The sequence below is a fragment of the Bombus affinis genome, chromosome 3 (genome assembly GCF_024516045.1).
Source record: "Bombus affinis isolate iyBomAffi1 chromosome 3, iyBomAffi1.2, whole genome shotgun sequence".
Taxonomy (NCBI): Eukaryota; Metazoa; Arthropoda; class Insecta; order Hymenoptera; family Apidae; genus Bombus; species Bombus affinis.
This window is the reverse complement of record NC_066346.1, coordinates 13,218,112-13,242,168: the sequence shown is the minus strand read 5'-3', so window position 1 is coordinate 13,242,168 and position 24,057 is coordinate 13,218,112. Positions and strand designations below refer to the sequence as shown.

At 32.7% G+C, this 24,057-nt stretch overlaps 4 protein-coding genes across 4 annotated transcripts in view; 1 reads left to right on the top strand and 3 right to left on the bottom strand.

Annotated features, from left to right (window-relative positions):
- Window positions 1-457: 457 nt before the first annotated feature.
- Window positions 458-2,097, bottom strand: LOC126914724 (homocysteine S-methyltransferase YbgG-like). The gene has a single exon (XM_050719094.1). The coding sequence runs from the start codon at window positions 1,481-1,483 to the stop codon at window positions 524-526; it is 960 nt and encodes a 319-aa protein (XP_050575051.1). The 5' UTR covers window positions 1,484-2,097; the 3' UTR covers window positions 458-523.
- A 191-nt stretch (window positions 2,098-2,288) lies between these two features.
- LOC126914723 (homocysteine S-methyltransferase-like) lies at window positions 2,289-3,940 on the bottom strand. The gene is made up of 3 exons (XM_050719093.1): window positions 3,779-3,940; window positions 3,562-3,715; window positions 2,289-3,479 (listed from the first exon to the last, which is right to left on the bottom strand). The coding sequence occupies exon 3, from the start codon at window positions 3,396-3,398 to the stop codon at window positions 2,433-2,435; it is 966 nt and encodes a 321-aa protein (XP_050575050.1). The 5' UTR covers window positions 3,399-3,479; window positions 3,562-3,715; window positions 3,779-3,940; the 3' UTR covers window positions 2,289-2,432.
- Window positions 3,941-4,680: 740 nt separating this feature from the next.
- LOC126914689 (uncharacterized) overlaps window positions 4,681-24,057 on the top strand; it is a 30,189-nt gene continuing 10,812 nt past the window's right edge. The window contains exons 1-4 of the mRNA XM_050718975.1: window positions 4,681-4,833; window positions 21,599-21,769; window positions 22,473-22,728; window positions 23,054-23,158. Coding sequence (XP_050574932.1) covers window positions 4,822-4,833; window positions 21,599-21,769; window positions 22,473-22,728; window positions 23,054-23,158 — 544 coding nt within the window. The 5' untranslated portion in view covers window positions 4,681-4,821. The remainder of the gene's footprint in view (window positions 4,834-21,598; window positions 21,770-22,472; window positions 22,729-23,053; window positions 23,159-24,057) is intronic.
- LOC126914784 (proteasome maturation protein) lies at window positions 5,893-8,641 on the bottom strand. Its single transcript, XM_050719200.1, has 5 exons — window positions 8,473-8,641; window positions 8,127-8,224; window positions 7,985-8,045; window positions 6,748-6,923; window positions 5,893-6,061 (listed from the first exon to the last, which is right to left on the bottom strand). The coding sequence occupies exons 1-5, from the start codon at window positions 8,473-8,475 to the stop codon at window positions 5,974-5,976; spliced, it is 426 nt and encodes a 141-aa protein (XP_050575157.1). The 5' UTR covers window positions 8,476-8,641; the 3' UTR covers window positions 5,893-5,973.

The following is a 24,057-nucleotide window of genomic DNA, read 5'->3' as shown; positions in this document are numbered from 1 at the left end:
TGCGGATAAACAAAGGGACTTTCTCTGTTTAACGGACGGTGTGATTTTATTTATTGTTACGGACAACTGATTTGCCAGTCATTTCACAGACAGACGGTTAGAGAAGAAGGATTTCGAGCGTTAGAAATAGACAAGATCATAAGAGAGAATTTATTATTTAGAGTATTGAAGATTGACAGAGGAAGAGTTGTAGTTTAGGACATGGAAAACCGATTTTCGACTCAAGAATCGATCCCTGAATTATCCGAGAATTGAACATTATACATATATTTTTTTTAAAGGAGAAATTGTGCAAAAAACTATTTTCTCAATTTATGTACATATATATTTTTACATTTAAAAATGAAAGTTTCTTAAAATATATCAAATATAAATTTAATCCATAAATGATTATAGGAGAAATATTTTATATTAATTATAAATATGTATAAAGATATTTTAATAAATCTTCTGCTCATATTCTTAAGGATTTATTTTTATTCTGTAGTGTAAATGTGCAATATATATAATAGAATTTCAACATTTAATTACTTTTCCATTTTTCTACCTCTGCTCGTATTTTTTTCACATCTACAGCATTTGTTCTACAACATCCACCTATGTATCGAACACCTAAATCGAGCCATTCGTGTATAAATTCTTGTAAAGAATATCCTTCTTCTTTTTTCACCCAACCCTGTTCTACTGTATACTTTTCACCACTATTAGGATATACTACCAGTGGTATAAAGTCTTGTTTACAATTTTCATTTATTCCCTTTAATAAAGAAGTTACATTTTGTGGTGCGATACAATTAACTCCAATTGCTAAAATTTGTCCTGGCAAGGCTTCTTTGTAACACCATAGTGCTATGTCTTGAAAATGAGAGCCATCTGCTATGCTCTTTCCATCGTAGCTACACGAGAAAGACAACCAAGCTTTACTATTTGGAAACTCTGTCAATAATTTAACCAGTGCTTTTGCTTCTTGCTTGCATGGAATTGTTTCTATAGCTAACATATCAACGCCACTTTCTATCAATTTTTGAATACGTGGTCTGTGCCAATTCATAAGAATTTCTTCTGATACAGTTGAGCAATATTTTCCAGTATATTCTGAAGCATCATGCAAACAGGCTCCATAAGGCCCAACTGATCCAGCAATTAGTGGATTTGCATTTATAACATTTCTTTTATTTTTTATCTCTTCTTTATATAAATTTATAGCTTCTTTAGCATAAACTACAGCTTTAGAAAACAGATTAAGACCTTCCTCTTCTGGAAGGTTCATATACTTTGAAAAACCATCAACAGATGTTTGATAAGTGTTTGTCTGAATTATATCTGCTCCAGCTTTTAAAAAATCCAAATGCGTAGAAATAACTGCATTAGGATTCGTAACAAGAAATCGTGCAGTCCATAAAGGATCACCATCTATTATATCACCAACATGAGTTGCTAATTGTGTAGAAAATCCACCATCTAATACCTTCACTTCTTGCATGATTCTCTTTTAAAATTGTTATCAAATATTTTTAATATCAAGAATATCTATTCACGAGTAAAAATATAAAATTATTTTTCAGTTTTAAACATTTTAAATATAACTATAATTATGTGTAATAGTAATGCGTTTGTAACATCGAGAAAACCAACTTTTATTATTTCACGCACGTCTTAGCCGTTTAGATGTGTTTGCGAGTCTGAGGCAATAATTTCTACAATTGGCTTTATGAAATATACTTATTCCAAAGTCCATAACGAATCAGTGAGATAAATATTAACGTGAACAAAAGCTTAAGTATAATTGTTCTAAAAACGTTAATTTTCTTCTTGTATCTACACTGTACAATTTTTACATTAAGATCAGATTTAGTCACGTGTTTACGTATGTTACGATAAGCTACGTGTTATGATATCTATCATATGTATGTCTAACACTTTTAAATTTAGCAAATTACATTGATGTGATAAGCATTAACTGATAATCAACATTAATTAATATTTTTTGTTACAGAAGTTGGAAGTTGTTTTTTAGCATCATTACTAATAGTGCTGAATTTAAGTTTTCATAGTGTTTTCATATTATTGTAATGTAGTACACAACAAATGAACAAGATTAATACAGAGTTTGTTTTATGACAAAAAAATATAACAATATATATGTATGTGCAATGAATATATAAAAAATATATATATATATTTTCTTTCCTTAGTAGCAAATAATATTAACTGAAAATTATTAATCGTAATATGTATATATGTTATTAATTTTGATATATTTTGTTAAGATATATTAATCAAATATATAAGATTACATAAAAACATACATATATTTTCTAAATATTTAATATATAGGTCACATAACTTTACTTAAAATAAACAGGAAAAAAATAATTGATTTAACATAATGACGTATTTAAAATAATTGATTAAATAAAACAGTTAACCCATTATGATTCCCTTTTTCTGTTGAAATTGTTTACTTCTTTTCTAATTGATTTTATATCTTCTGCATACATTCTGCAACAACCTCCAAGATAACGTATTCCAAGTTCTAGCCATTCAGGAATAAAATTTTCAAATGAAGCAGAGTTTCCATTTTTTATCCAGCCTTTACTTTGTAAATAGATTTCACCGCTATTAGGATATGCGATTAATGGTATAAACTCATTTGCTGGCCCTGTATTGATATTTTTTAGTAAAGGAGTTACGTTTTCTGGAGCAATGCAATTTACACCAATGGCAACTATTTGTCCTGGTAATGCCGTTTTATAGCAACGTAAAGCAATTTCTTGGAAATTACTCCCATCTACTATGTTTTGACTGTCTTTTTTGCAAGAAAACGAAAGCCATGCCTTAATGTTTGGATATTCTCTTAAAAGTTCAATTAATGCTTCTGCTTCCTGATAGCAAGGTATAGTTTCTAGTGCTAATAAATTTATATCAGCATCTACAAGAGCATTTATACGTGATTTGTGCCATTCAATGATGGTATCACGAGGTGTTGTTTTACCATAAATTCCATTATATTCAGAACCATCGTGTAGGCTAGCTCCATAAGGTCCACAGGAGCCAGCAATGATAGGATTCTTATTTTCAATATCATTGTTCTCTATAATTTCTTTAATATAATCATTCACTGCATTTTTAGCAAGATTTACAGCTTTGTGTAATAATTTTATACCTTCCTCTTCAGTTACAGATAAATATTTCATTAAATCAGGAACTGAAGCTTGATATGTACTTGTTTCAATAATATCTGCACCTGCTCGTAGAAAATCTAAATGCGTAGCATAAACTGCATCAGGATTTGTTGCTAAAAATCTTGCTGTCCACAGAGGATCGCCATCAATTTTTGCATTAATATGAGTGGATAATTGTGAACTAAATCCACCGTCCAAAATCTTAATATCCATATTTTTCAATATTATATGAAATTATGTCTTGTGTAATACGAAGGTTATCTTATTTTTCTATTAAACATTTAGATAATGAACCTGATAATGAAATGATGATATTGTGATTAATTTCAAATTAATTTAATATTTAATAGTATTTAATAAAGTAAAAGTATCTCACAATCGGATACGGAGTTGAACTATACTGGCTATTTGATAATTCTGTAATTTAATTGCGATAACCTTTCATGTCTGTCGTAGTGCTGAATATTTATTTTTCTTTGGATAAACTATGGTTTTATGCCAGGTTATTTAAACCAGGGAGTAAACAAAATCTATTATCACAAAACAACGTTGTAAGGAAATTAATTCTAATTATTACCAAATTTATTACATACCTACACCGAATGCATATAACATGTAACACATATAACAATTTCATCGCGCGTAAAATAATCGATATATGATTTCTTACAAATTTTAAATTTTAAGTAATGTTTTGTAATACAGTTAATAGTCTATGAAAAACATTGTAACTTGAATAATTTGAGTTTTACGTTGGATTACAATATTTAAATACATTGTAAATAAAACACATATTATCTCAAATATACTTTTGTTTGTAATTAAATCTAGATATTTATAATATTTCGAAAATTATTATGTTTCTAAAATATACATTTGATTAAATATAATACATTTCTAAAGTTTTTATCGTGAATAATTTAAACTTTGTTTGTTTAATATTTTAAATCGTAATATTTAAATAAGAGATTTGTACATTTAAACACATAATATTTAAAAATCCATTGCTTCAATCAATTCAAAAGATCATTGCTTAAAATACATTTACTTATATTTATTAAAATTTTTATATTTTTCGAATACTACTAAATTTTTAAAACGTACATTCGATTAAATATAGATTTTCAAAATTAGTATCGTTCTTTAAACTATTGCATTTATATTGTATTTAGACATTCAGGTGTAATTAAGCAAATTTTGAATATTTTATAATATATAAGAGAATAATTAATATTATTTAAAAACTATATTTAAATGCGTATGTATTTATATAACAAATTATGCCATATTTATTTTATTTAATACATATGTAAATCTCTCTTTAACTGTAACCTTGAATTTGATTTGTCAATAATGGAACATAGTTAAGCATTAATAGTTCGATAACATATCGAAGATCATTTTATATTTTTAACGAAACGTAATTTATATTTATAGTTGTAAGTTGTTATTGTTGTTAATGTTACTGATATATAAATTGTCAGAAATAAATACTTATACCCTGAAAAATAATCGTGATTTATTTAAAAAATTTTGTTTCAAGTGCTTGAAATTAATTACTGATAATCTTTTGAACTTCGTGCATGCTTCTTTCCAATGAAGTTCCAAGAAGTTTATATCTCAAGAAAGAAACAGAATGGTATCAATGGTAAGTATCTTTACTATAAAACTTATCATTTTTCAATTATTTCCTTGCATGTATATAATTAGAATTATACAATTTTTATTAAAAAATATAAATTTGAAAGAAAATAACAATGTTTTAAATGTTAATATATTTCTAGTTGTATAGATAATATTTATTATGGATGGTGAAACTTTAGTTAAGTTTTAATGCATGTAAACTTTTAAATTATACAGTTTGTGTATTAGATATGTATTTAGGTGGGATTTTGAGTATATCAGAAGTAAATGCTTTAACTTTTGAACAATTTGAATGGCTTTTTAGAAATGTTGTTGAATGTTACCCAGATATTGCACAATATGTAGCACATATGAGATCATTTGCATCAGTCAAAAATACTAAAAGATATTTTTAAGAATATTTAGATAATTTGGATACTTTTGTTAAAGACAATGTATAATAATTATTATTATTATGTAATTTTAATTTCATAATTTTATGATATGGACTTTTGTTTATGTAATAAAATAAATATTATTTGGTGATTAATATAATGCATATGCAAGTATTTATGTCATTTATTTTTAAAAGAGGAAAATGTATTGCTTGGACATCCAGCTTTAATAGTAAAATTAGTAAGGGAACAATTTTTTATTGCAGAATCACATTCCGAACAATCTTAAGCAAAATCTTGAATTCGAATCTATGTCAAAGCAATAAAAACAATTATTAGATACAATAATTTGTGAGTAAATTAAAAAAAATTATAGTTTAATCATATAATTTTATTGTGAATAAAGGATTATGAAATGTAGCGTTATATGTGTATTTACTATTTCAGATACAAGGAGAAATTTCATATTCCTTTTGTAATACATATGCAGGAAAATAAAGTGTAAACAATTCTTACATCAATTCAAACGCGTTTGCAAGATACGAAAGATAACGAATTACGTATTGCAGTTCAAGAAGTTAAGAAAATATGTAATAGCAGAATAGATCATCTCGTATGGTTAGATATATATAGAATGAAATTTAAGTTTTCACTTAAATAAATCTAGCTATTTAAAATAAATTACCTAATTATAAGGACCAAACATTTATTGTTACTTAAGATATTCAATAATACAAAGCCAAACTCTTTAGAAATAGAAATATCCGTGTTTATAATATTCCAAGACTTTTTTCAACAACAGCATGTGGTTGCCCCATTTGTTCTCTAAATTCAGGTATGTTTAATATGTCTTCAAACCTAAATGTATAAAAAGTTATTAAAATCTTAATATTTATATTAATCAACGCTTCAGAAATTGTAAACTAATGTTCTGAGGAAGCATGTATAATTATAAATAGATTGGGAATTATGCAAATACATATTTTTATGAATATAATGAAGGGGAACCTAAATACAAAATTGTTTTACTTACTAAAAATTCCAATGAGTGTTCTACTTTTTGTATACTATTTTGTCTACTATTTTTCTACCTTATATGTAATCTATTTATTTTTATAGCTTTAAATTTCACATAAATGCATAAATTTATGCATTTATTATATTAGATATATATTATATTAGATATCTAATTATATTATATTAGATATAGAAATCTAATTATATTAGATATAGAAATTAATTCAATGTCTTTTTTGTATAAGGCTTTCAGATATTTATGATTTAGCATTTATTGATCTCTGTTACTTTTGGACCAATTTTAGTTTATTTAATTTAGTTGCACAAGTTCTTATTACATTTGAGTATTACTATTATGTTACTTGTTTTGTCAATTCATGGCTAAAATTGATAGTTTAAAATCCAAAAATAGAGGAAAATGTTGGACTTCAAACAGATCTGTAGTTGGTTCAATGTAAAGATATCAAATTAATTTCTATCTAATAAATTATTTAATTTAGATAAATGATATATATTAATTAATTTACCCTATTTCTTCATCCTTTCCAAGTAATACATCTTTCATCATGTGTGATGATGGAAGAAATGGAAGTCTTCCAATTTTTTCAGTAGCTTTTAATTCCATTGCTAGACGCATTGGAGCATGTAATCCTTGTGTGTTTCTTAATAACACCATATTCATGCGAGTACGATTTTTCTCATACTAAAAAATATACACATATATAATATATATATTATAAATTTTTGTACAAATAATTGAAAATCACAAGAGAAGACAATAAGTCACAATTCTCATTCTTTACAGAGAAGCAGTTTAAAATGGAGTATGTTGTCAATTATCCTTATATTATCAAAATTATTCTTTTATTTAATTTTGAAATTATATATATATATTTAGAAAAATATATTTCTTTCCCACTTTCTATAATTTTAAAAATATTGTTTACCACAATATAAAAATATTATTCGTTTTAACACTTAACCAACAAGATAGGGAGGATCTCCCCTCTGTGAAATATATCGCTGCATGACCAAACAGGGAGATCTTTTTTAAATTTAGTAACGTGTTCCCCCCCCCCCCTTTTTCTTGTTATTATCAGTTATTGTTTTCTTGGAACTATTCTCAATTAATTGCGCCACTTTTTCCGCTTTTATAAAGTACAGTACATAATAAAATATACCAATTTAATGGTGTTAAAATTAATTAAAAAGGTAGACTATCAGTTATGACTAAATAAAGTTATAATTGAACGATACCACACTGTAAAAACATATTAAAATGCATTATGAATTTTTAATTTCAGGTTCAAGTCATGTTATTTATCTTTAGTCATCTTTAATGTTTTTAATTTTACCTATATTTTTTTATACTTTTAATATATTTTTTAAATTTGATGTTTTGTATAAACAATATGTGAAATTGTTAAACAAAATCATTACCACGGCGTATAATTGACCACTTAAATAATTTTTAGACTTTTTTGCTTTTTAAGTAGTGAACATTAGTCCTCAATACTTGGAAAAATATGCAATGAACAGTGTATAGGTTGGCTAAGTGTTAATAGTTATATCTTCAGCTTCTAAGAAATATCATTGACTATATCTTTGGATCTAACAAACTCTTCCCATTTTTAACTATATATTTTATTAATATATTTTAAAATCTAGTCATAAAGTGACAATGAAATAAAAAATTCAGCAGTCCTGTTCTTTCTCTATGATTTTCAATTGTTACTCCAATAAATAAAATTATTTTTTTTTTACACTTCTCTCAGATGCTTCCAATGGATGTGCATAACCTATATGCTGCCTAGATGTTGTTAATCTAATAAGAAATAATAATATGATTGATATTAAATGTTAGAAATTCAACTGTTAGTAAAATTGTGTAATAATTTAGTCATACCCTGAAACCATTGGATTAGGTATACCATAATTGTCATCGTGAATGTTGAACTGGTCGTTTACAGTAGATTTTGGAACAAGTGATGGCAAACCAAAACTCTGAAACATATTATTTTAACATTATTATATTGAATCAAGCAATGAAAATTTGTATTTTCTTCTTTAGTTCAAACTCGTTTCATAGTGAGATAGAGTTGTAAAAGATAATAAACAAATATCTTTCTTAACAACATTACCTTACAACATTACCTCATTATGAGACAAATGTTTTTCGAAAATATATATTAAAAATATTATAAATTGTATCTAATGTTTATAAAATAATTAGTGTTTGTATTATTTCTTACCATTATTACTTAGTTATATGAAATTCAAGCCTTTATGGAAACCAAAAGTCACGCTAGATGAATTCACAGAATAATGTATATATTCATTGGGTTCATAAACTCATTGAAATGTGACTTGACGTTTCACATGTACAAGCAATGCAAGTCAGTGGTAAATCATAAATAATATGTGATATAGAGTTCATATCGAATAACGTTTTTCGGTGTACAAACTATATTATCGATAATGCTCAATTTATGTTTTGAATTTTTTACATAGCTCTGTCAGAGAAGTGAGAGTACTCATATTTACGGTTCTGATTGTTCCCGGATTAGTGCTGCTTCCAACGGGCAAGTACTGAAGATGTTCCGCGTTAAAACCTATGTAGCTCCATCACAAACAGGATATTACTTTTTGTGACTCTATGCTACAAGAGTCTATTTTATTGTATAGTTCGGTCGAAAAGTTCATACCCTTTTATCTGAGATAAACACAAGTACAAGAATAACAAAATCGCGGAATAATTAAACGAAGTTCCTTCAGTGGATAATGGATCAGTGGAATGTTAATGGATGCAATAATTTTGATATATTCTCTGTGCATAATAATCTTTTAGATTTAATATTAAATTTACTTTCCTTTCGATAATGTTTTTGTTATAATAAAATTTAAATTTCATTTTAATAGTAATTTTAGTAGTTGATAAGCTGCGAATAATATTTCTAACATGATGTATCTGTTTTGCCATACGGATGTATTCGTTTACAAAAACAATAAAAATGGACGAAAAAATTAACTGCAGATCAGATTTGACGCCATGACTAATTTGTGATCCACGATTTTTATTATTTCTTAGTAAAACTTATTAATTCTCTAACTTTCAATCTATAGTTGAAATTATCAAGATTATACATATTAAGATTGATAAGTTAACAAAAGGTGTTTAATAAATAGCTGATGAGCAATACCTCTCCTTCTGAGCTAACCAGCGACTGCCTTTTGTTTACATACTTAACATTAAAGATAATAACATGTAACTTTTTTTTATTTTTTTTTTTATTTACAAGTACTTTACAATCAATTTTCGCATTGAGAATTTTAAGGAAGTTTCTCTGGCGTGGCGCAGTGACATGGCTAATTATTTAGAATAAGTTAAGAAACTTATTAACTTATTATAGATAAGTATAGTTTATAAATAATAATATTATAAATAAGTAAATATTACTTATTAGAAATATCTAGTTGAATCTAGTGCTTAGGTCTAACGAATAGTGTTTTCTTAGCCTACGGATCTGATCCGACGTATTAAGTAATTTAGTAATTGGGGGTTTCGATGTTTGATAACTCTTTTGATATATCTATTACTGCATTTTATTATTTCTTCTTTGACTATGGGTATCTCGAGGTCGCAATGTATTGCTTCGTTGGTAACATACCACAGTGTATCTATTAGGGATCTCAGAGTTTTCGATTGGAAGCGTTGAAGTATTTTAATGTTGGAAATACTTGCTGTTCCCCATAGTTGAATTCTGTAGGTCCAGACCGGATTTATTATGGTCTTAAGTTTAGCCTTGAGTTGCTTCGATTTGTCGATTTGTCTATGATGTGTTGTTTCCATGTCATTCTCCTCTCCAGAGTCATGCCCAGATATCTGACTGAATCCTTGTTAGGAATTGTTATATTGTGAATGGTCACCTGAGGGCAGGTTTGCTTTCGCAGCGTGAAGGTTACATGTGTGGATTTATTTTCGTTAATTTTGAAGCCCCACTTGTGGGACCACTTTTCCATAGACAGTTCCGCCTGTGCAGCCGACCGGACGTGCAAGACAGTGCTTCAGTGAAAGTGCGGCAAGAGGGAAGAGAAAGCGGTAAAATAAACGCCTATCGCCAAATCGTGGAACATGCAGATTCCACCAATAAGAATAACTAATAAAGGAGAAACATACTTTATAAATAGAGGCCATAGGCTCTACCAATAGGTAACCAATTAACGAAGAACACGAAAATACAGAAACAAACGAAATAAACATGGAAATATCACAAGACAATGACGGAAACAACGAACTAACACACCATGAAGAAAGTTGGACGGTGGTAACTTCCAGCAAAAAGCGTAAAGTAAACCCGTGCACAAGCGGCAGGAAAACTGTACTACCAGAAAGAAAACAATGGCTGCAGGATATCAAACTCAGTAACTCATTTAGCGCACTGCCAGAGTAGATCAATAAATAACATAAACAAGTATGATACCAAACAACCATTACCGCTATTTCTAATTGATTAGAACTTAAAATCAATAATAAAAATATATATGAAATCAAAAAATTACTAAACACAATAGTAACAGTGGAGCTACCTAGACATAAAAAAGATATCCTGCAATGCATAAGGTGTCAGCAATACGGCCACACAAAAAATTATTGCAACAGAAGCCCGGAATGTGTTAAATATATATATATATATATATATATATATATATGTCGGGTTGGCGTTACGATTAGAGTTAGGGTTAAGGGCGTAAACGAATCCCTATTGACACTAGACGTGATCACTATGCAATAGAGGAGATATTTACTAGTGCAAACATGACCATGTTGGAATTGGACAAGTAGTCGCGATAATTTGATACTCGAGAAGCTAATGACAATGATCCTAGGCTCAATAACGAATCCACGGTCAACGGGATGACGAACTCTACTCTTCTTTAGCGTCTAAGTTGTACTCAATGTTAATGCATGGGGCAATCACTACGTATCCGAGAGTTACTTGAATCGTCGTCGAGATCGTACCGGAGAGTAACTCTCCGTCTCGACGATGCCGTCGAGGAAAATTATAATGGGTGGGTCTAAGGACATGAGATCCTCGGATTCGTCAAAGAAAGCTTTCGTTCCAAAGGTGAGGGAAATTAGCGCTGTTGCTAATTGGTCGATCTCCATATCGGCGTTTTGAAAGAGATGCTGGCCGCCCTTGAGGGGAGGTTGTTGACGGGGGCATCGTTCGTGGAAGATAGGCTTCTCCTATCGTCCCGTAGTTGCAACAAGGACTGTTTGTCTGAATGAAGAACTTTGCTTGACTAAATCTTAAGATTTATTGCGGGTCCTCAAGTTAGCTAAACATACTGCGGAGGTATATTGACATCTGGAGATCATCTTACCCGAAGGATAGGATCTGCGTGTGGCGAGCCACGGAACAGAAACCTTTGAAATATTTACTGCCACGTGTCGCTACGGCTATTTCTTTAAAGGAGAGGTATAGAGTTACTCTGTGCCTTTGTTAGGTAAAACGTTCATCCCTTGACCGCGGCTACGTTCGGCAACTGGTTGTCGCCTCGAGCCCAAGCTCACTATCATAAACCTCGAACAATCGGAGCGACATTTGTTTAATCTAAATTACGACATTACGGTATTCCCGAGAATCCAAGAAGAGGTTCCGGTGTTTTTTCCATCTCCGACATATATGTCGGAGAGTCAGTAGGATTGGAGGTGTGGGCAGGCAACGAATCTTCACCAGTAGTAGCCATTGTCGAGGTGTGATCCAGAGTTTATTAACACAGGTAGGGAGATGTGAGACTTGACAAATAAACTGCGGCGGTTAGGTACTCGCGATGCGAATGACAATGGTCTGAGGTCCGATAACGAATACGCGGTCAACGGGACTCTTTTATCCTTTACTCGTCGGCAACGCCTAGGTGGTACTCTCAGCTAGCACGCGAAGTAAGCACTCTATCGAAATGATGAAATCGTACTCGAAGCTCTCTCAGTGACGCGGTTTAGGAAAAACTGAAGAAGCTCTTTAGCGGCACCAGGTCTTTTATATTCGTGGAGACAAGTTTTCGTTCGGAGAGTGAGGGAAATTGCCGTTGTTGTTAATTGATCAGTCTTTGGAAACAGTCTTTGTCCTTCACGGAAAAGACTGTTTGCCTATTTTCGTTAATCAAGGTTTAGGGTTTATGACGGGTCATTAGGCTGGCTGCAGATGTTTTGCGAATATGTCTCGACGACCGGCAATTGACCTACCCATAAAATAGGGTCTGCTTATGGCGAGCCATGAGACAGAAACCATTAGTGTGCTTACTGTCGAGTGCCGTTACAACTATTTCTTTTTATGGAGGGCTATAGACTTTTCCATGACTTTGTTAGAAAATGTTCGTCCCTTGACCGCGGCTACGTTCGGTGACTGGTTGTCACCTCGAACCCAAACTCATTCTCATAGATTGCAGGCAATTACAATTGGGCTGAAGGACGGTGATTGTTTAACTACGGCTATGGCGGAATCCAAACTACAATATTAGGGGTTTTTCCCCGGTTTCGACGGAAGGAAGGCTCCGGTGTCTCTCCATCTCCGACATATATAATAACAATATAGACATACTACTTGTCTCAGAAACACACTTCACTTCAAAAAGTTACATGAAAATACCATACCATACCATATATGATACCAAACACCCCTCAGGGAAAGCGCACAAAGGGACCGCAGTGATAATCAGAAACGATATCAAACATTATTTACACAGTCAAGTTAATAAGGAATATATACAAGCAACCACCGTTACAGTTCAAACTAGCAGCAACTACTTCCAGTTGTCAGCAGTATATGTATCACCGCGACACAAAATAACATCACAAATATGGGAAGAGTACTTCCAACACTTAGGGGACAAGTATATCGCAGCGGAAGACAACAACTCAGAGCACACGCTATGGGGATCAAGAATTACTACACCTCGGGGTAGAACCCTGGAAAAATACATCAGAAACACTAACCTCAATATATTATCCCACAGGTAGACCGACATACTGGCCGACAGACCTGAGCAAAATACCTGACCTACTCGATTTTGCAGTTACAAGAGGACTAAACACATTGCTCCACAGGTTTAAAGCGAGGAAGACTCGAACCACATCGAAGTTCTACAGGTACGTGACCAAGGACATGGCGCCGGAGGAGTTCCTGAGTAGATTCGACGACACACTGAAGAAGGAGGACCTCAACGCGGTTATCGGAGCGGATGGGGCCGAGTCCTTGCAAAAGTGCATCGAAGGTACGTGCGAAGGGATGCTAAGGAACACGGGCTGTGCGGCGAGCGGAAAGTACGCGAACTATTGGTGGAACCCGAAGATCGCGGAACTTAGAGCGCAGACGCACAAAGCGCTCAGGAAGGTGACGAGAGAGAGGAAGAAGAATGCCGGCGACACCGAGCAGGGGCTCAACGCCTACAAGGAGATCCGAAGGCAGTTAAAAAAGGAGATCGCCCGTAGCAAAACAACAGCTTGGGCAGAATACTGCAAGATACTGGAGAGCGACCCTTGGGGCAAACACTATCGCACGGTCATGAAGAGATGCAAAAGCAAGGGACCAACCAACGACATGCCGATCGACATGGTGGAAGCAGTCCTACAAGGCTATTCACCATGGGACACGGACCCTCCCATTACGAGGGCCGCGAAGAGGCAGAGACCGAAGAGGAAGGAGACATCAACCTCAGCGTCGTCATCAGTGAAGGCGATGTCGTCGATGCCGCCGGAAGAATGAACACCAAGAAGGCTGCAGGAGTCGATGGCGTTCCGGGCGAAATCGCGAAGCTGATAGCGAGTTGCAGGAGCGAGCTCGTGACAAGGGCGATCAACGGCATCACCGAATCAGGAACGATCCCAGACTGCTGGAAGACGGTCAGAGTAATACTGCTAAGGCAGCCGGGAAAGGATCCCAGTCTCCCTAACGCGTACCGGCCGATAAGCATACTCCCAGCCATGAGCAAGATCTGGGAAAAATGCTTTAAGAAGATCATCGAGAGATGCATCGGAACGGACCCGTTCCATCGGAGGCAGTATGGCTTCAGAAAGAAGAGGAGTACGGTAGATGCCATCACGCAGGTGATGAAGTTTGCCGACATCTGCAAACAGAAGAGGGAAATATGCGTAATGATCGCCCCGGACATTAGCAGTGCCTTCAATTCGCTCAGCTAGAAGAGCATCTACGAAGAATTTGACAGGAGGAAGCTGCCATGGAAGGTCAAAAGGCTAATTGGCAGTTACCTATCTGGAAGGAAGATCATCGTGAGCAACCAGCACGGCACGGTGGAGCACAAGGTGGCGGCGGGAATTCCGCAGGGATCCATCCTTGGACCATTCCTGTGGAACTTGGTATACGACCGGTTGCTCGAGAGACTCGACAACATGCCAATGGTCAGAGCAACCGCCTTCGCAGACGATCTGGCCATCACGTGTTCCGTCGGGAAGAACGAAGAGGCTTCCGCCAAGGTCAACACGATTCTAAGGATCGCCAACGATTGGTGCACTAGTGTCGGTCTCACACTGGCGAGAGAAAAGACGGAAGTCATGCTCATCACTAGGTTGCAAGTGCCAAGAGTGGTGAAACTCAAGTTGGGCTCTTCGGACATCGAAACGGTCGACCACATCAAGTATCTCGGAGTCATCATCGACACCAGTCGGAGGTTCGGTGCGCATATCGAGACGGTGTGTAATAGAGCCGACAAGTTAATAAGAGCTCTTAGGGGAATACTACCTAACATCAACGGGCCGCCCAGCTTGACTCGTAAGCTCAACTACAATGTGTGGGAGTCCATCGTAACTTACGGAGCACCGGGCTAGAGCATCGAATACCGATAAGAACAGGAAGAAGCTGAAACGGGCACAACGGACGGCCCTGTGCATAACAACGACGGCATACCGTACCGTCTCCCACGCGGCACTTTGCGTGTTGACCGGGAATCTCCCGATCTACATAAAGATAAAGATGCTCGGAGAGACTTACGAGAGGAACAAGATCCATATGACCAGGATCGGCGCGGATCACGGCAGCGAGCTGAAGGAGGAACTGGAGGCGTTTCGCAAGAAGGCCCAAGAGGAGTAGCAGAAGGAGTGGAACAACTACAAAAAGGAGAATGTCACAAGGAAATTAATACCGAATGCGCTGCTATTTACCAAAAAGAAGATGGACATCGATCATCATACCATGCAGCTGTTAACGAGGTATGGGATTTTCGATGTCTATAGGAAGAGGATTGGCAAGAACAGCGACAGCAACTGTCTCGACTGTGGAGACCCTAACGACGATGCAGAGCACGCCTTCTTCGCGTGCCCGAAGTGGACGGACAGAAGGATTGAGCTGGAGAACGCTCTTGACGAGAAGATAGACGTGGACAATCTGATCGCCACGGTGACCGCCAAGAACGAGAGCTGGGATAAATTCAGGCAATTCTGCAAGACCGTCATGTCTCACAGGAGGGTGACAGAGAAGGCCTTGGAGGAGGCAAAGAGGAGAACGAGAGCAACAACAACTACGCGGAGCAGTGAAGGCAGAGATACAAGACAACAAAGAACCACAGAAGGAGATCAACCCAGTATTTTGAACTGGCTGAGAAGATGACGAGAGCAGTAACTGCCCGAAGAAGAAGATACAACGAGGCATGAAAGGACAACCTTGATGACTGCCGACAGGTTTTACCGGGGTTGTCTGTCCTTAAAACAGAGGAAGAAGGAGGAGGGGTTTTTAGTGGGTATGGCAACAACATCCGCCCGAGTCCCACATAACCCAGTGATGCGGGTCACTGGGCATGCGTAACAGCATTTTCCTCTCCTCACGAAAAAATAAAACCACCAAATGGCAAACTTTTAAAGAAATAATCGAGAGCAAAATCAACTACAACATTCCATTGGAAACATACGAACACATCGAACAGGCAGTAACAACATTGACAGGAACTATCCAAGAAGTAGCATGGACAGTCGCTACACCTGAACCAATCAGCAGACAAACAAAAATAATTCCGCAAGAAATAGTTGAAAAAATTAGAGAAAAAAGAAAAGCAAAAGCAAAATGGCAAAAACATAGAAAACGATAAAACAAAAAACACCTAAACAAACTTGCAAAGGAAATAAAAAACAAAATAAAGGAACACAACAATAACGAATTCACAAAGTTCATAGAGACACTCTCTGCACACGAGAACTCCAACTACTCCCTATGGAAAGCCACGAAAAAAATAAAGAGGCCAAAAAAACTAGTCCCAGCAATCAGAAAAGCAGATAACACATGGGCAAGGAGCAACGAATAGCAAGTTGAAGAATTTTCCAACCACCTTTGCAACACATTTACACCACATAATATCAACAGCAACCTCAAATGTCATACGGACGAGGATGCGCAAACCACTAGTACCTCAACTGACAAGCAATACACCATACCTAAAACAACAGCACAGGAAATTAGAAATATAATCGAGAAAAGAAAAAACAATAAAGCACCAGGAATCGACCTAATCAATGGCAAAATCTTGAAAAACCTCTCGCCAAAAGCAATAAGACTAATGACAATAATATTCAATGCAATATTAAGAACCCAATAAAAACTTTCCTAAACTATGGAAACTAGCACAGATTAAAATATTACCTAAACCAGACAAAGACCCACACCAAACTGCATCTTACAGACCAATATCACTGCTTCCAGTATTTTCCAAAATACTGGAAAAGATAATATACGACCGCATAAAACCAATAATAGAGGAGGAAAAATTAATACCGGATCACCAATTTTGATTCAGAAACAAACACTCTACGATAGAGCAAATGCACAGACTCATTAACGAAATAATACTAGCATTTGAAAACAAACAATATTCTACAGCCTTCTTTATGGACATCGAGAAAACATTTGATAAAATAAACCACGAAAGCCTACTACAAACAATCAGAAAACAATTCCCGGAGCAAATACACCAATTAATAAAATCTTACTTAAGCAGCAGAACCTTCGTAATAAAAATCAATACATACTTTAAAGTTAAAGACATCAATGCAGGGGTTGCGCAAGGAAGCGTCTTAGGACCAATACTATACACGTTATACACGGCTAACATACCAACAACTACCAATAGCAAAATACTGACATTCACGGACGACACAGTTATACTAGTCAGGCACACTAACCCAGAAACAGCAGTCAAATTACTACAAGAACATATCACAAAAATAGAAAAATGGGTCCAAGAAAAACAAATAAAAGCAAACCCCAATAAATGCAACCATATTACATTCACACTGCGAAAGCAGATACCAGCAAATATCCTTCTGAACGGCACGCACATAACACAAACAAAGCAAGTCAAATACCTAGGACTCCACTTAGATACGCACCTTACATAGAAACAGCATACTAAATCAATAATAGACAAAATACACACAACAAGGAGACAAATGCATTGGCTAACAAGTCGAAAATCTAAATTAAGCATAGAAAATAAATTAAAAATATATAAAACGATCATAAAACCCAGCAGACCTCACAAAGGATATAACCTAACAAACACGAAGATGGTGTTAATATAACTGCTAAAAAATTCGACCTAATGTCCAAATTGGACAAATTGTGAATATAAAGAAATAAATAAAAAAAATTCAATCTTTGAATTATTTTTTTGTATATTTATATATTTATATATATTTTTTTTTCGTATATTCGTAAGCAATTTTCTAGTAATTTGACACTTTGAGTAGAATATTCCAGATGCCAAGAATTAATCTCTTCTTGTTAATAACATTCTACCTATTTACTTTCTTTCTGATTGTAAAATATAAACATAAAGTAAATGTCAGTATAAAAGCTAATAAAACTTTACATTTTTAAAGAGAATATGAGTTACACTACAACTCATTGTTCTTTTGATCAGTTTTCATCCTCGTGATGATTAGAAGAATACGATATAAATTTGAATTTGAAGGTAGATCTTAATTATACTCCAACATTCTTTAATGAATATTTACCGAACCAATGTCCACTATGGAAGAGGAATACAAAAGTAGAAAGAGTTACATCTTTCCTTGTCTTTCGTACGATGAATTTTACAAAATAAAAGTTAAAGTATCCACTAAACTAATAATTTTTTGACATAAATAGGTTAATAATTTTTTATAATAAAGAATCTCGGACTGCGTCGATTAATGTATTAAAAAATATATGATTCTACTTAAAAAGTTGATCGTTACATAACTTTTTTGAGCCCACTTACAGAAAAACTGATAGTATCGCAATATATCTCCCTTAAAGCGATTCAACTTTTATTTGAAACATTTCTTGCTACAGATAATAATAGTACCGAAAATTAAAATGTTAATGTCTGTACAGAAAAACTACGTAGCAAGTTATACATAGGTATGTTATAGATCAAGTATCAGTAGACTTTGAAAAATCAAAGGAAATTACAAACACACGCCGTATATATGTATAACTTGTCACATCGTGCAATAATTACATAGCATTATGATATATAACATTTTTTAAACATGGAATATAACTTTGCTATATTACGTGTTATAACATATAGTATAGGAAACTATACAGTAGTCGCACGTTTACAAGACACTCTGTATAATTTTATCGATAAAACAACACACATGTTGTGAAAAAACGTCAAGTCACATCGCATATCCATTCAAGTATTAAACAAAATTAAATTATGTTTATAAAATTATAAAGTGACTTTAATTTATATTAAATTAATATTACAATTTGTTAATCAAGAAAACAAATATGCGTTTATACAGTAGAAGAGTTTCACTTCGTGAATCATTTCTTGAAATACTAGCAAGAAGATCATTAATTCCAAAAAGAGTAAGTACATTTTGTGCAATTTTACTAATGAATTAGTTTCTTTTAATTTTCGGTGAAAGGTACATATTTGAATAAAATGGAAAGTTTTTGTTAATATTATTATTACATTTGTTGATTTTATAAAAATATATTCTATATTGAGAAATAAATTCAGTTGAATTCAATAAATAATTCGTATATTTTTAAAATGTTTGCACTTAAAATATCCTATGGATATCAATATTTTTTAGCAACTAAAAGAATACAATATCCCTGACATGATATACATGTACATATATACTGTATTACTCTACATACCGTTCAAATAGTGGTATACGGATACCCGAGTATCTGAAAAAAAGTTTGGCGGAAGGCGAAACCAAAAGTTACCGGATTCCGGGACGTGATTTAGGTATAAGCATAAGCGAGCAGTTTAACCTATACCCTGTACGTTAGTGGTTTAACTTCGGATCGGTTCGGCAGCCCCAGATTCAACTATGTATACATATACTTCATACATAGAGATGAAGGAGACAAGTGATATGACTGCCACGGAGTGATTCTACATCTCTGGACTGATGGAGATTTGTTAAAAAAAGATGAAATTCAAGATCAAATCTTTTTTTACTTGTATCGTTTTTTTATTCATCACGAGGACCAAATTTGTCAAAGGAACCATGAATTGTAACTCAACTGTTTCTTCGAAAAATAATGCTAAAATTCCATTGGCTTTACCATTGACATGATTTACGATATGTTTACATTTTACAGTCAGGTACAAAATAAATAACGTGATATTAATGAGAAAACAGGAAATTATAATATTTCTTAGCACGTGAGATAGCCTACCTTAAATAGAATGAAGCAACTAACTTCATGATTTCATGAAATTACTTATTGTACAAAAAAGGACCTTTCAAACAAAAGTTGGATGACGTCGAAGAGAGCACGACTTAATGTTATTGGTATTTTTGCAGTTGGTCGACTATGTTTTTTTAAAAATAGAATCGCATTTCTTCATAGGAAAGTATCGAGATAGTCATTCCAAAAACCGGTCCAAGATAGATTCATTGTTTCTGTTATTTTGTTTAAAAAACACAATTTATTATAATATTTCTTGAACCAATTGTTTTTCGTTTGAGTAGAATACAATTCGAGCAAAAAAGGTTAACTTTGAATTTCAAGATCTAGGTCAGTAGTACGGCAATTTTTTAAAACAAATCTCCAGCGATTCAGAAATATAGAATCACGATGTCATGGTCATGCCACTTAATTTCCTCCTATCCTGTAATTACTATTTGTAGGAGAAAATGAAAAGAAATGCTGATAATAATCCTTAAACGAATAATTACCATATTTAAAATTTGGGAGAAAGATTGTTTCTAGTTTGATAAAATATTTTTGGATTAATTACAAAATACTTTAATAACTTTATATAAAAGACAAAGTATATAAAGCTAAAATAAAAAAAGTGTAGACAATTAAAAACACACTACATGCTACAAACTCTATACAAAAGTACCAAATGTTTTATTGTTTTAAATTAGTGTACATCAGGTTGTCTCGAAAGGAAATAATAAATGGAAATAATAATAATATTTCCTTATAAAATGAAAGAAATTTTTGGGACTATCTAGTACATGTTCATATAAGTATATATTCAGATATAGCTATATATATTCATATAAAAGTTCTTAAATAATAATTTTACTATATGAACATCATTCGCTTCTTATTTGTAGTTGTAAATGATAAGAAAAAGAATTAGTTGTAAGTATAAAAAATACAATTATAAAGTATTATAAAACACCATAGAGAATAAAAATATATAATAATTAAACTATTGTACATATGTAGGTATAATATTATACATTGTCGTATTATCAAAAGAAGAATATATCTAGGAAAGTAAAATTCTCAGGAAATTGAGCTGAGCTAGAAAGTTATTATCTATTTATATAATGAATAATTAAATAATTTATATTTAAATATCAATTTAATATCTAATTTAGAAAAAAGCAAACAATTAAATTTATATTAATAAATTTAAATTGTTGGAAAATTTCTGGATGAATTGTAAATAATAATGTTACAGGTAATTTAACTTTTTGTATAACTAAACTAATTTAACTTTTGTATAACTAAAAGAAATGTTGTTTTACTATTTATTTTTATTGTTTTCCAAATTTTTCGGATTTGTGATAAAATATTCTTTGCGGCTATTTTTTATTATTAAAAATGACGTAAACAGATTTTGTGAATTAAAACAGTTTTTTTAAAAAGTATAATTTTATTGAATAATTATCTCAATTCTGTCCTAGTAAATACAATGCATAATTACAATATGTTTACATTTTACAGTCAGGTACAAAATAATGTGGAATCAATTTGTACAGATATCTCAAAATTAAAAATTTTCGAGATGTTATTTTTCCGTTAAACCAACGATATGATCACTGAAAATAATATTAATAATAATGTTAAAACATAATATTAAAATAATACGATAATAGTAATGATAATAACCGTTTAGATCAATAGGTTAAAGGGGATCTATCTTTTCCGAGCTGCAGTGAGACTGGTCTTGGAATATATCGAATGGTTAACCGAGAAGTCTGTAGTTGAAGAAGTCAGTGACGATATTACAATTAATATTCGGAAGGCACAAGAAAAAAAACACGAAAAGAAAGCTCTTACTCTAGAGGTTCAACATTTCTTTTCATTTATATGTAACTAGACTGCGGATGTTTATGCATATAAAATAGTAAGCTTTAAGTACCAAATTATTGATTCCTAAACTATGTAACAACAAAAAGAGATTGTTTTACCATTTATTTTTCTTTTTCTTAGAATTTCGAGAGTTTCTGAAAACATATTGTTTATGCGTATTTTTACTATTAAAATGGGAGGTAAAGTAATTTTTGTGAATTAAGTCATAATATAGATATGCAAAATATTTTAGCAATATATTCCATATAAATAATATACCGAGTATTATATACGTAATAATATTTAGTAATAAATATTTAACAATGTTTTTACCGTTATTTTAGTCTATGTAGTTTGTATTATAAAAATACGAGTACTTTGTTCAAATGTACAGTTGCAAACTGATAACATTTGTATGTAATATATAACGCTTGTCCACTTTTTCGACTACTCGTTCTACAAAAAATTTAAGAAAATTTTATGTACGCTTATCTCTTATTCATTCTCTATCAATCTATAAATAGTGCAGGAAACAAATTTCTGTTTAACTTCTGCTTCCTCAGTTCTATTCTTTGGAAATATGAATTTGTATAAACATCCGCAGTTTACTTATAATATGAAATACAATAAAACTAGAAATTGTCATTAATCACAGCCCATCGAAATAATTTAGATAAAAGTTACACCTTTTATTTAAGGATCGTTCTTATTTATTAACGAGGCCAGAAGACCGATCATCAGACGACAGAAAATATATATATGAATTATTTAAAAAGTTTCGCGTGTTCAAAAAATATCCTGAACATTTGAGAGAAATTTTAGCGGGGGTATGCTTTTATCAATATTTACGACCTGATCGCGTAATTGTGCGACAAGGTCGCGAAGCTGAAAATCTTTACTTCATTATAAGCGGAGAAGTCAACGCATCGAAAGTAATTATTGATCGTTGGACTGGTACGTAAAATAAATTTTTCTTTATATAAGTCTTCAAACTTTCCGTAAATGAAATTTACAAGCAAAAAACAAAATTTTTCGAATTATGTAAAACAAAAGAAATTTATTTCGTATTTATAGTCGCCTTGCAATATGTTACAAATTTACTTTGTTTTGTAAAGTTACAAATAACTACATAAACTAACAAACGAAATTTTAAATACAATATCTCTATTCTTTATTGTCGTCTTATTTTGACTTGTACAAGGATTCCTTAAATTTTCTGAGCAGAAGTAGTTGTGTTATAAAAGCGTAAGGAAACGTTATAAATTCTATCTGTGCTTAGGTGAATCGGAAGAGATTGATATGGGCATCTTGAGTCCTGGCGATATATTCGGTGAAGTCGCATTGTTGCATGAAATACCAAGATCAGCAGCAGTATTTACAAAAAGTATGTATGTACAGTAAACTACATATTTATTGCTTGTATTTTATTATAAATTTATCTACCATATAATATTGAAAATAATCTTGTATCGTTAAGTTTTAATATCAAGTCAAGTTAATATTATCATTAGATTGTGAATTATTATGAATTCGTACAACATTTAAAGATGCAAGAATGTATAGAATGCATATGTAGCGGCACTCAACAGTAAACTTTCCAACGGTTTCTGTCCCGTGGCTCGCTACATAAAGACCCTATTCTTCGGATAAAATGATTGCTAGATGTTCATACATCCTCACAGTATATTTTCAGCTAGCCTAAGGACCCGCTATAAATCTTAGGATTTATTTGGCTAAGGTTTTGTTATTAAATAGGTTTTGAGGTTTGATATTTAATTGATTCACACAGATTTAATTTTGTATACTCTGTATTTCACCACCATGTACAGCCATTACAACACACCAGATACTTTCTGATAATTAACACGTGGCGGACACGAAAACAAAAGAGCGTCATTAGTAGTCGTACCAACTTTGCAGTGATCATACCAACCTAACATTTATCTCAACAGGTTTTTTGTACAAACAAATAGCTTTTGTCTCACCAGTCCCTAAATCTATCACCTACTACGGGAAGATACGAGAAATCTGCTTTTCTCACGTACGATGCTTCCCGCTAGCAACTTTCTCTCAAAGGCGGTTAGCATCCTTCCTCAACCACCAACATAGAAATTAACGAATTAACAGCAACGTTCATTTCCCTTACTTTCTGAACGAAGGCTTCCCTCGACAAATCCGATGATCTCGTATCCTTAGACACACCCCATCATAGTTCTCCTCTGTAGCATCATCGTGACGGAAAATCAGTCGTTAGACGTCAGTCCGAGTCGATTGTTGATAGTT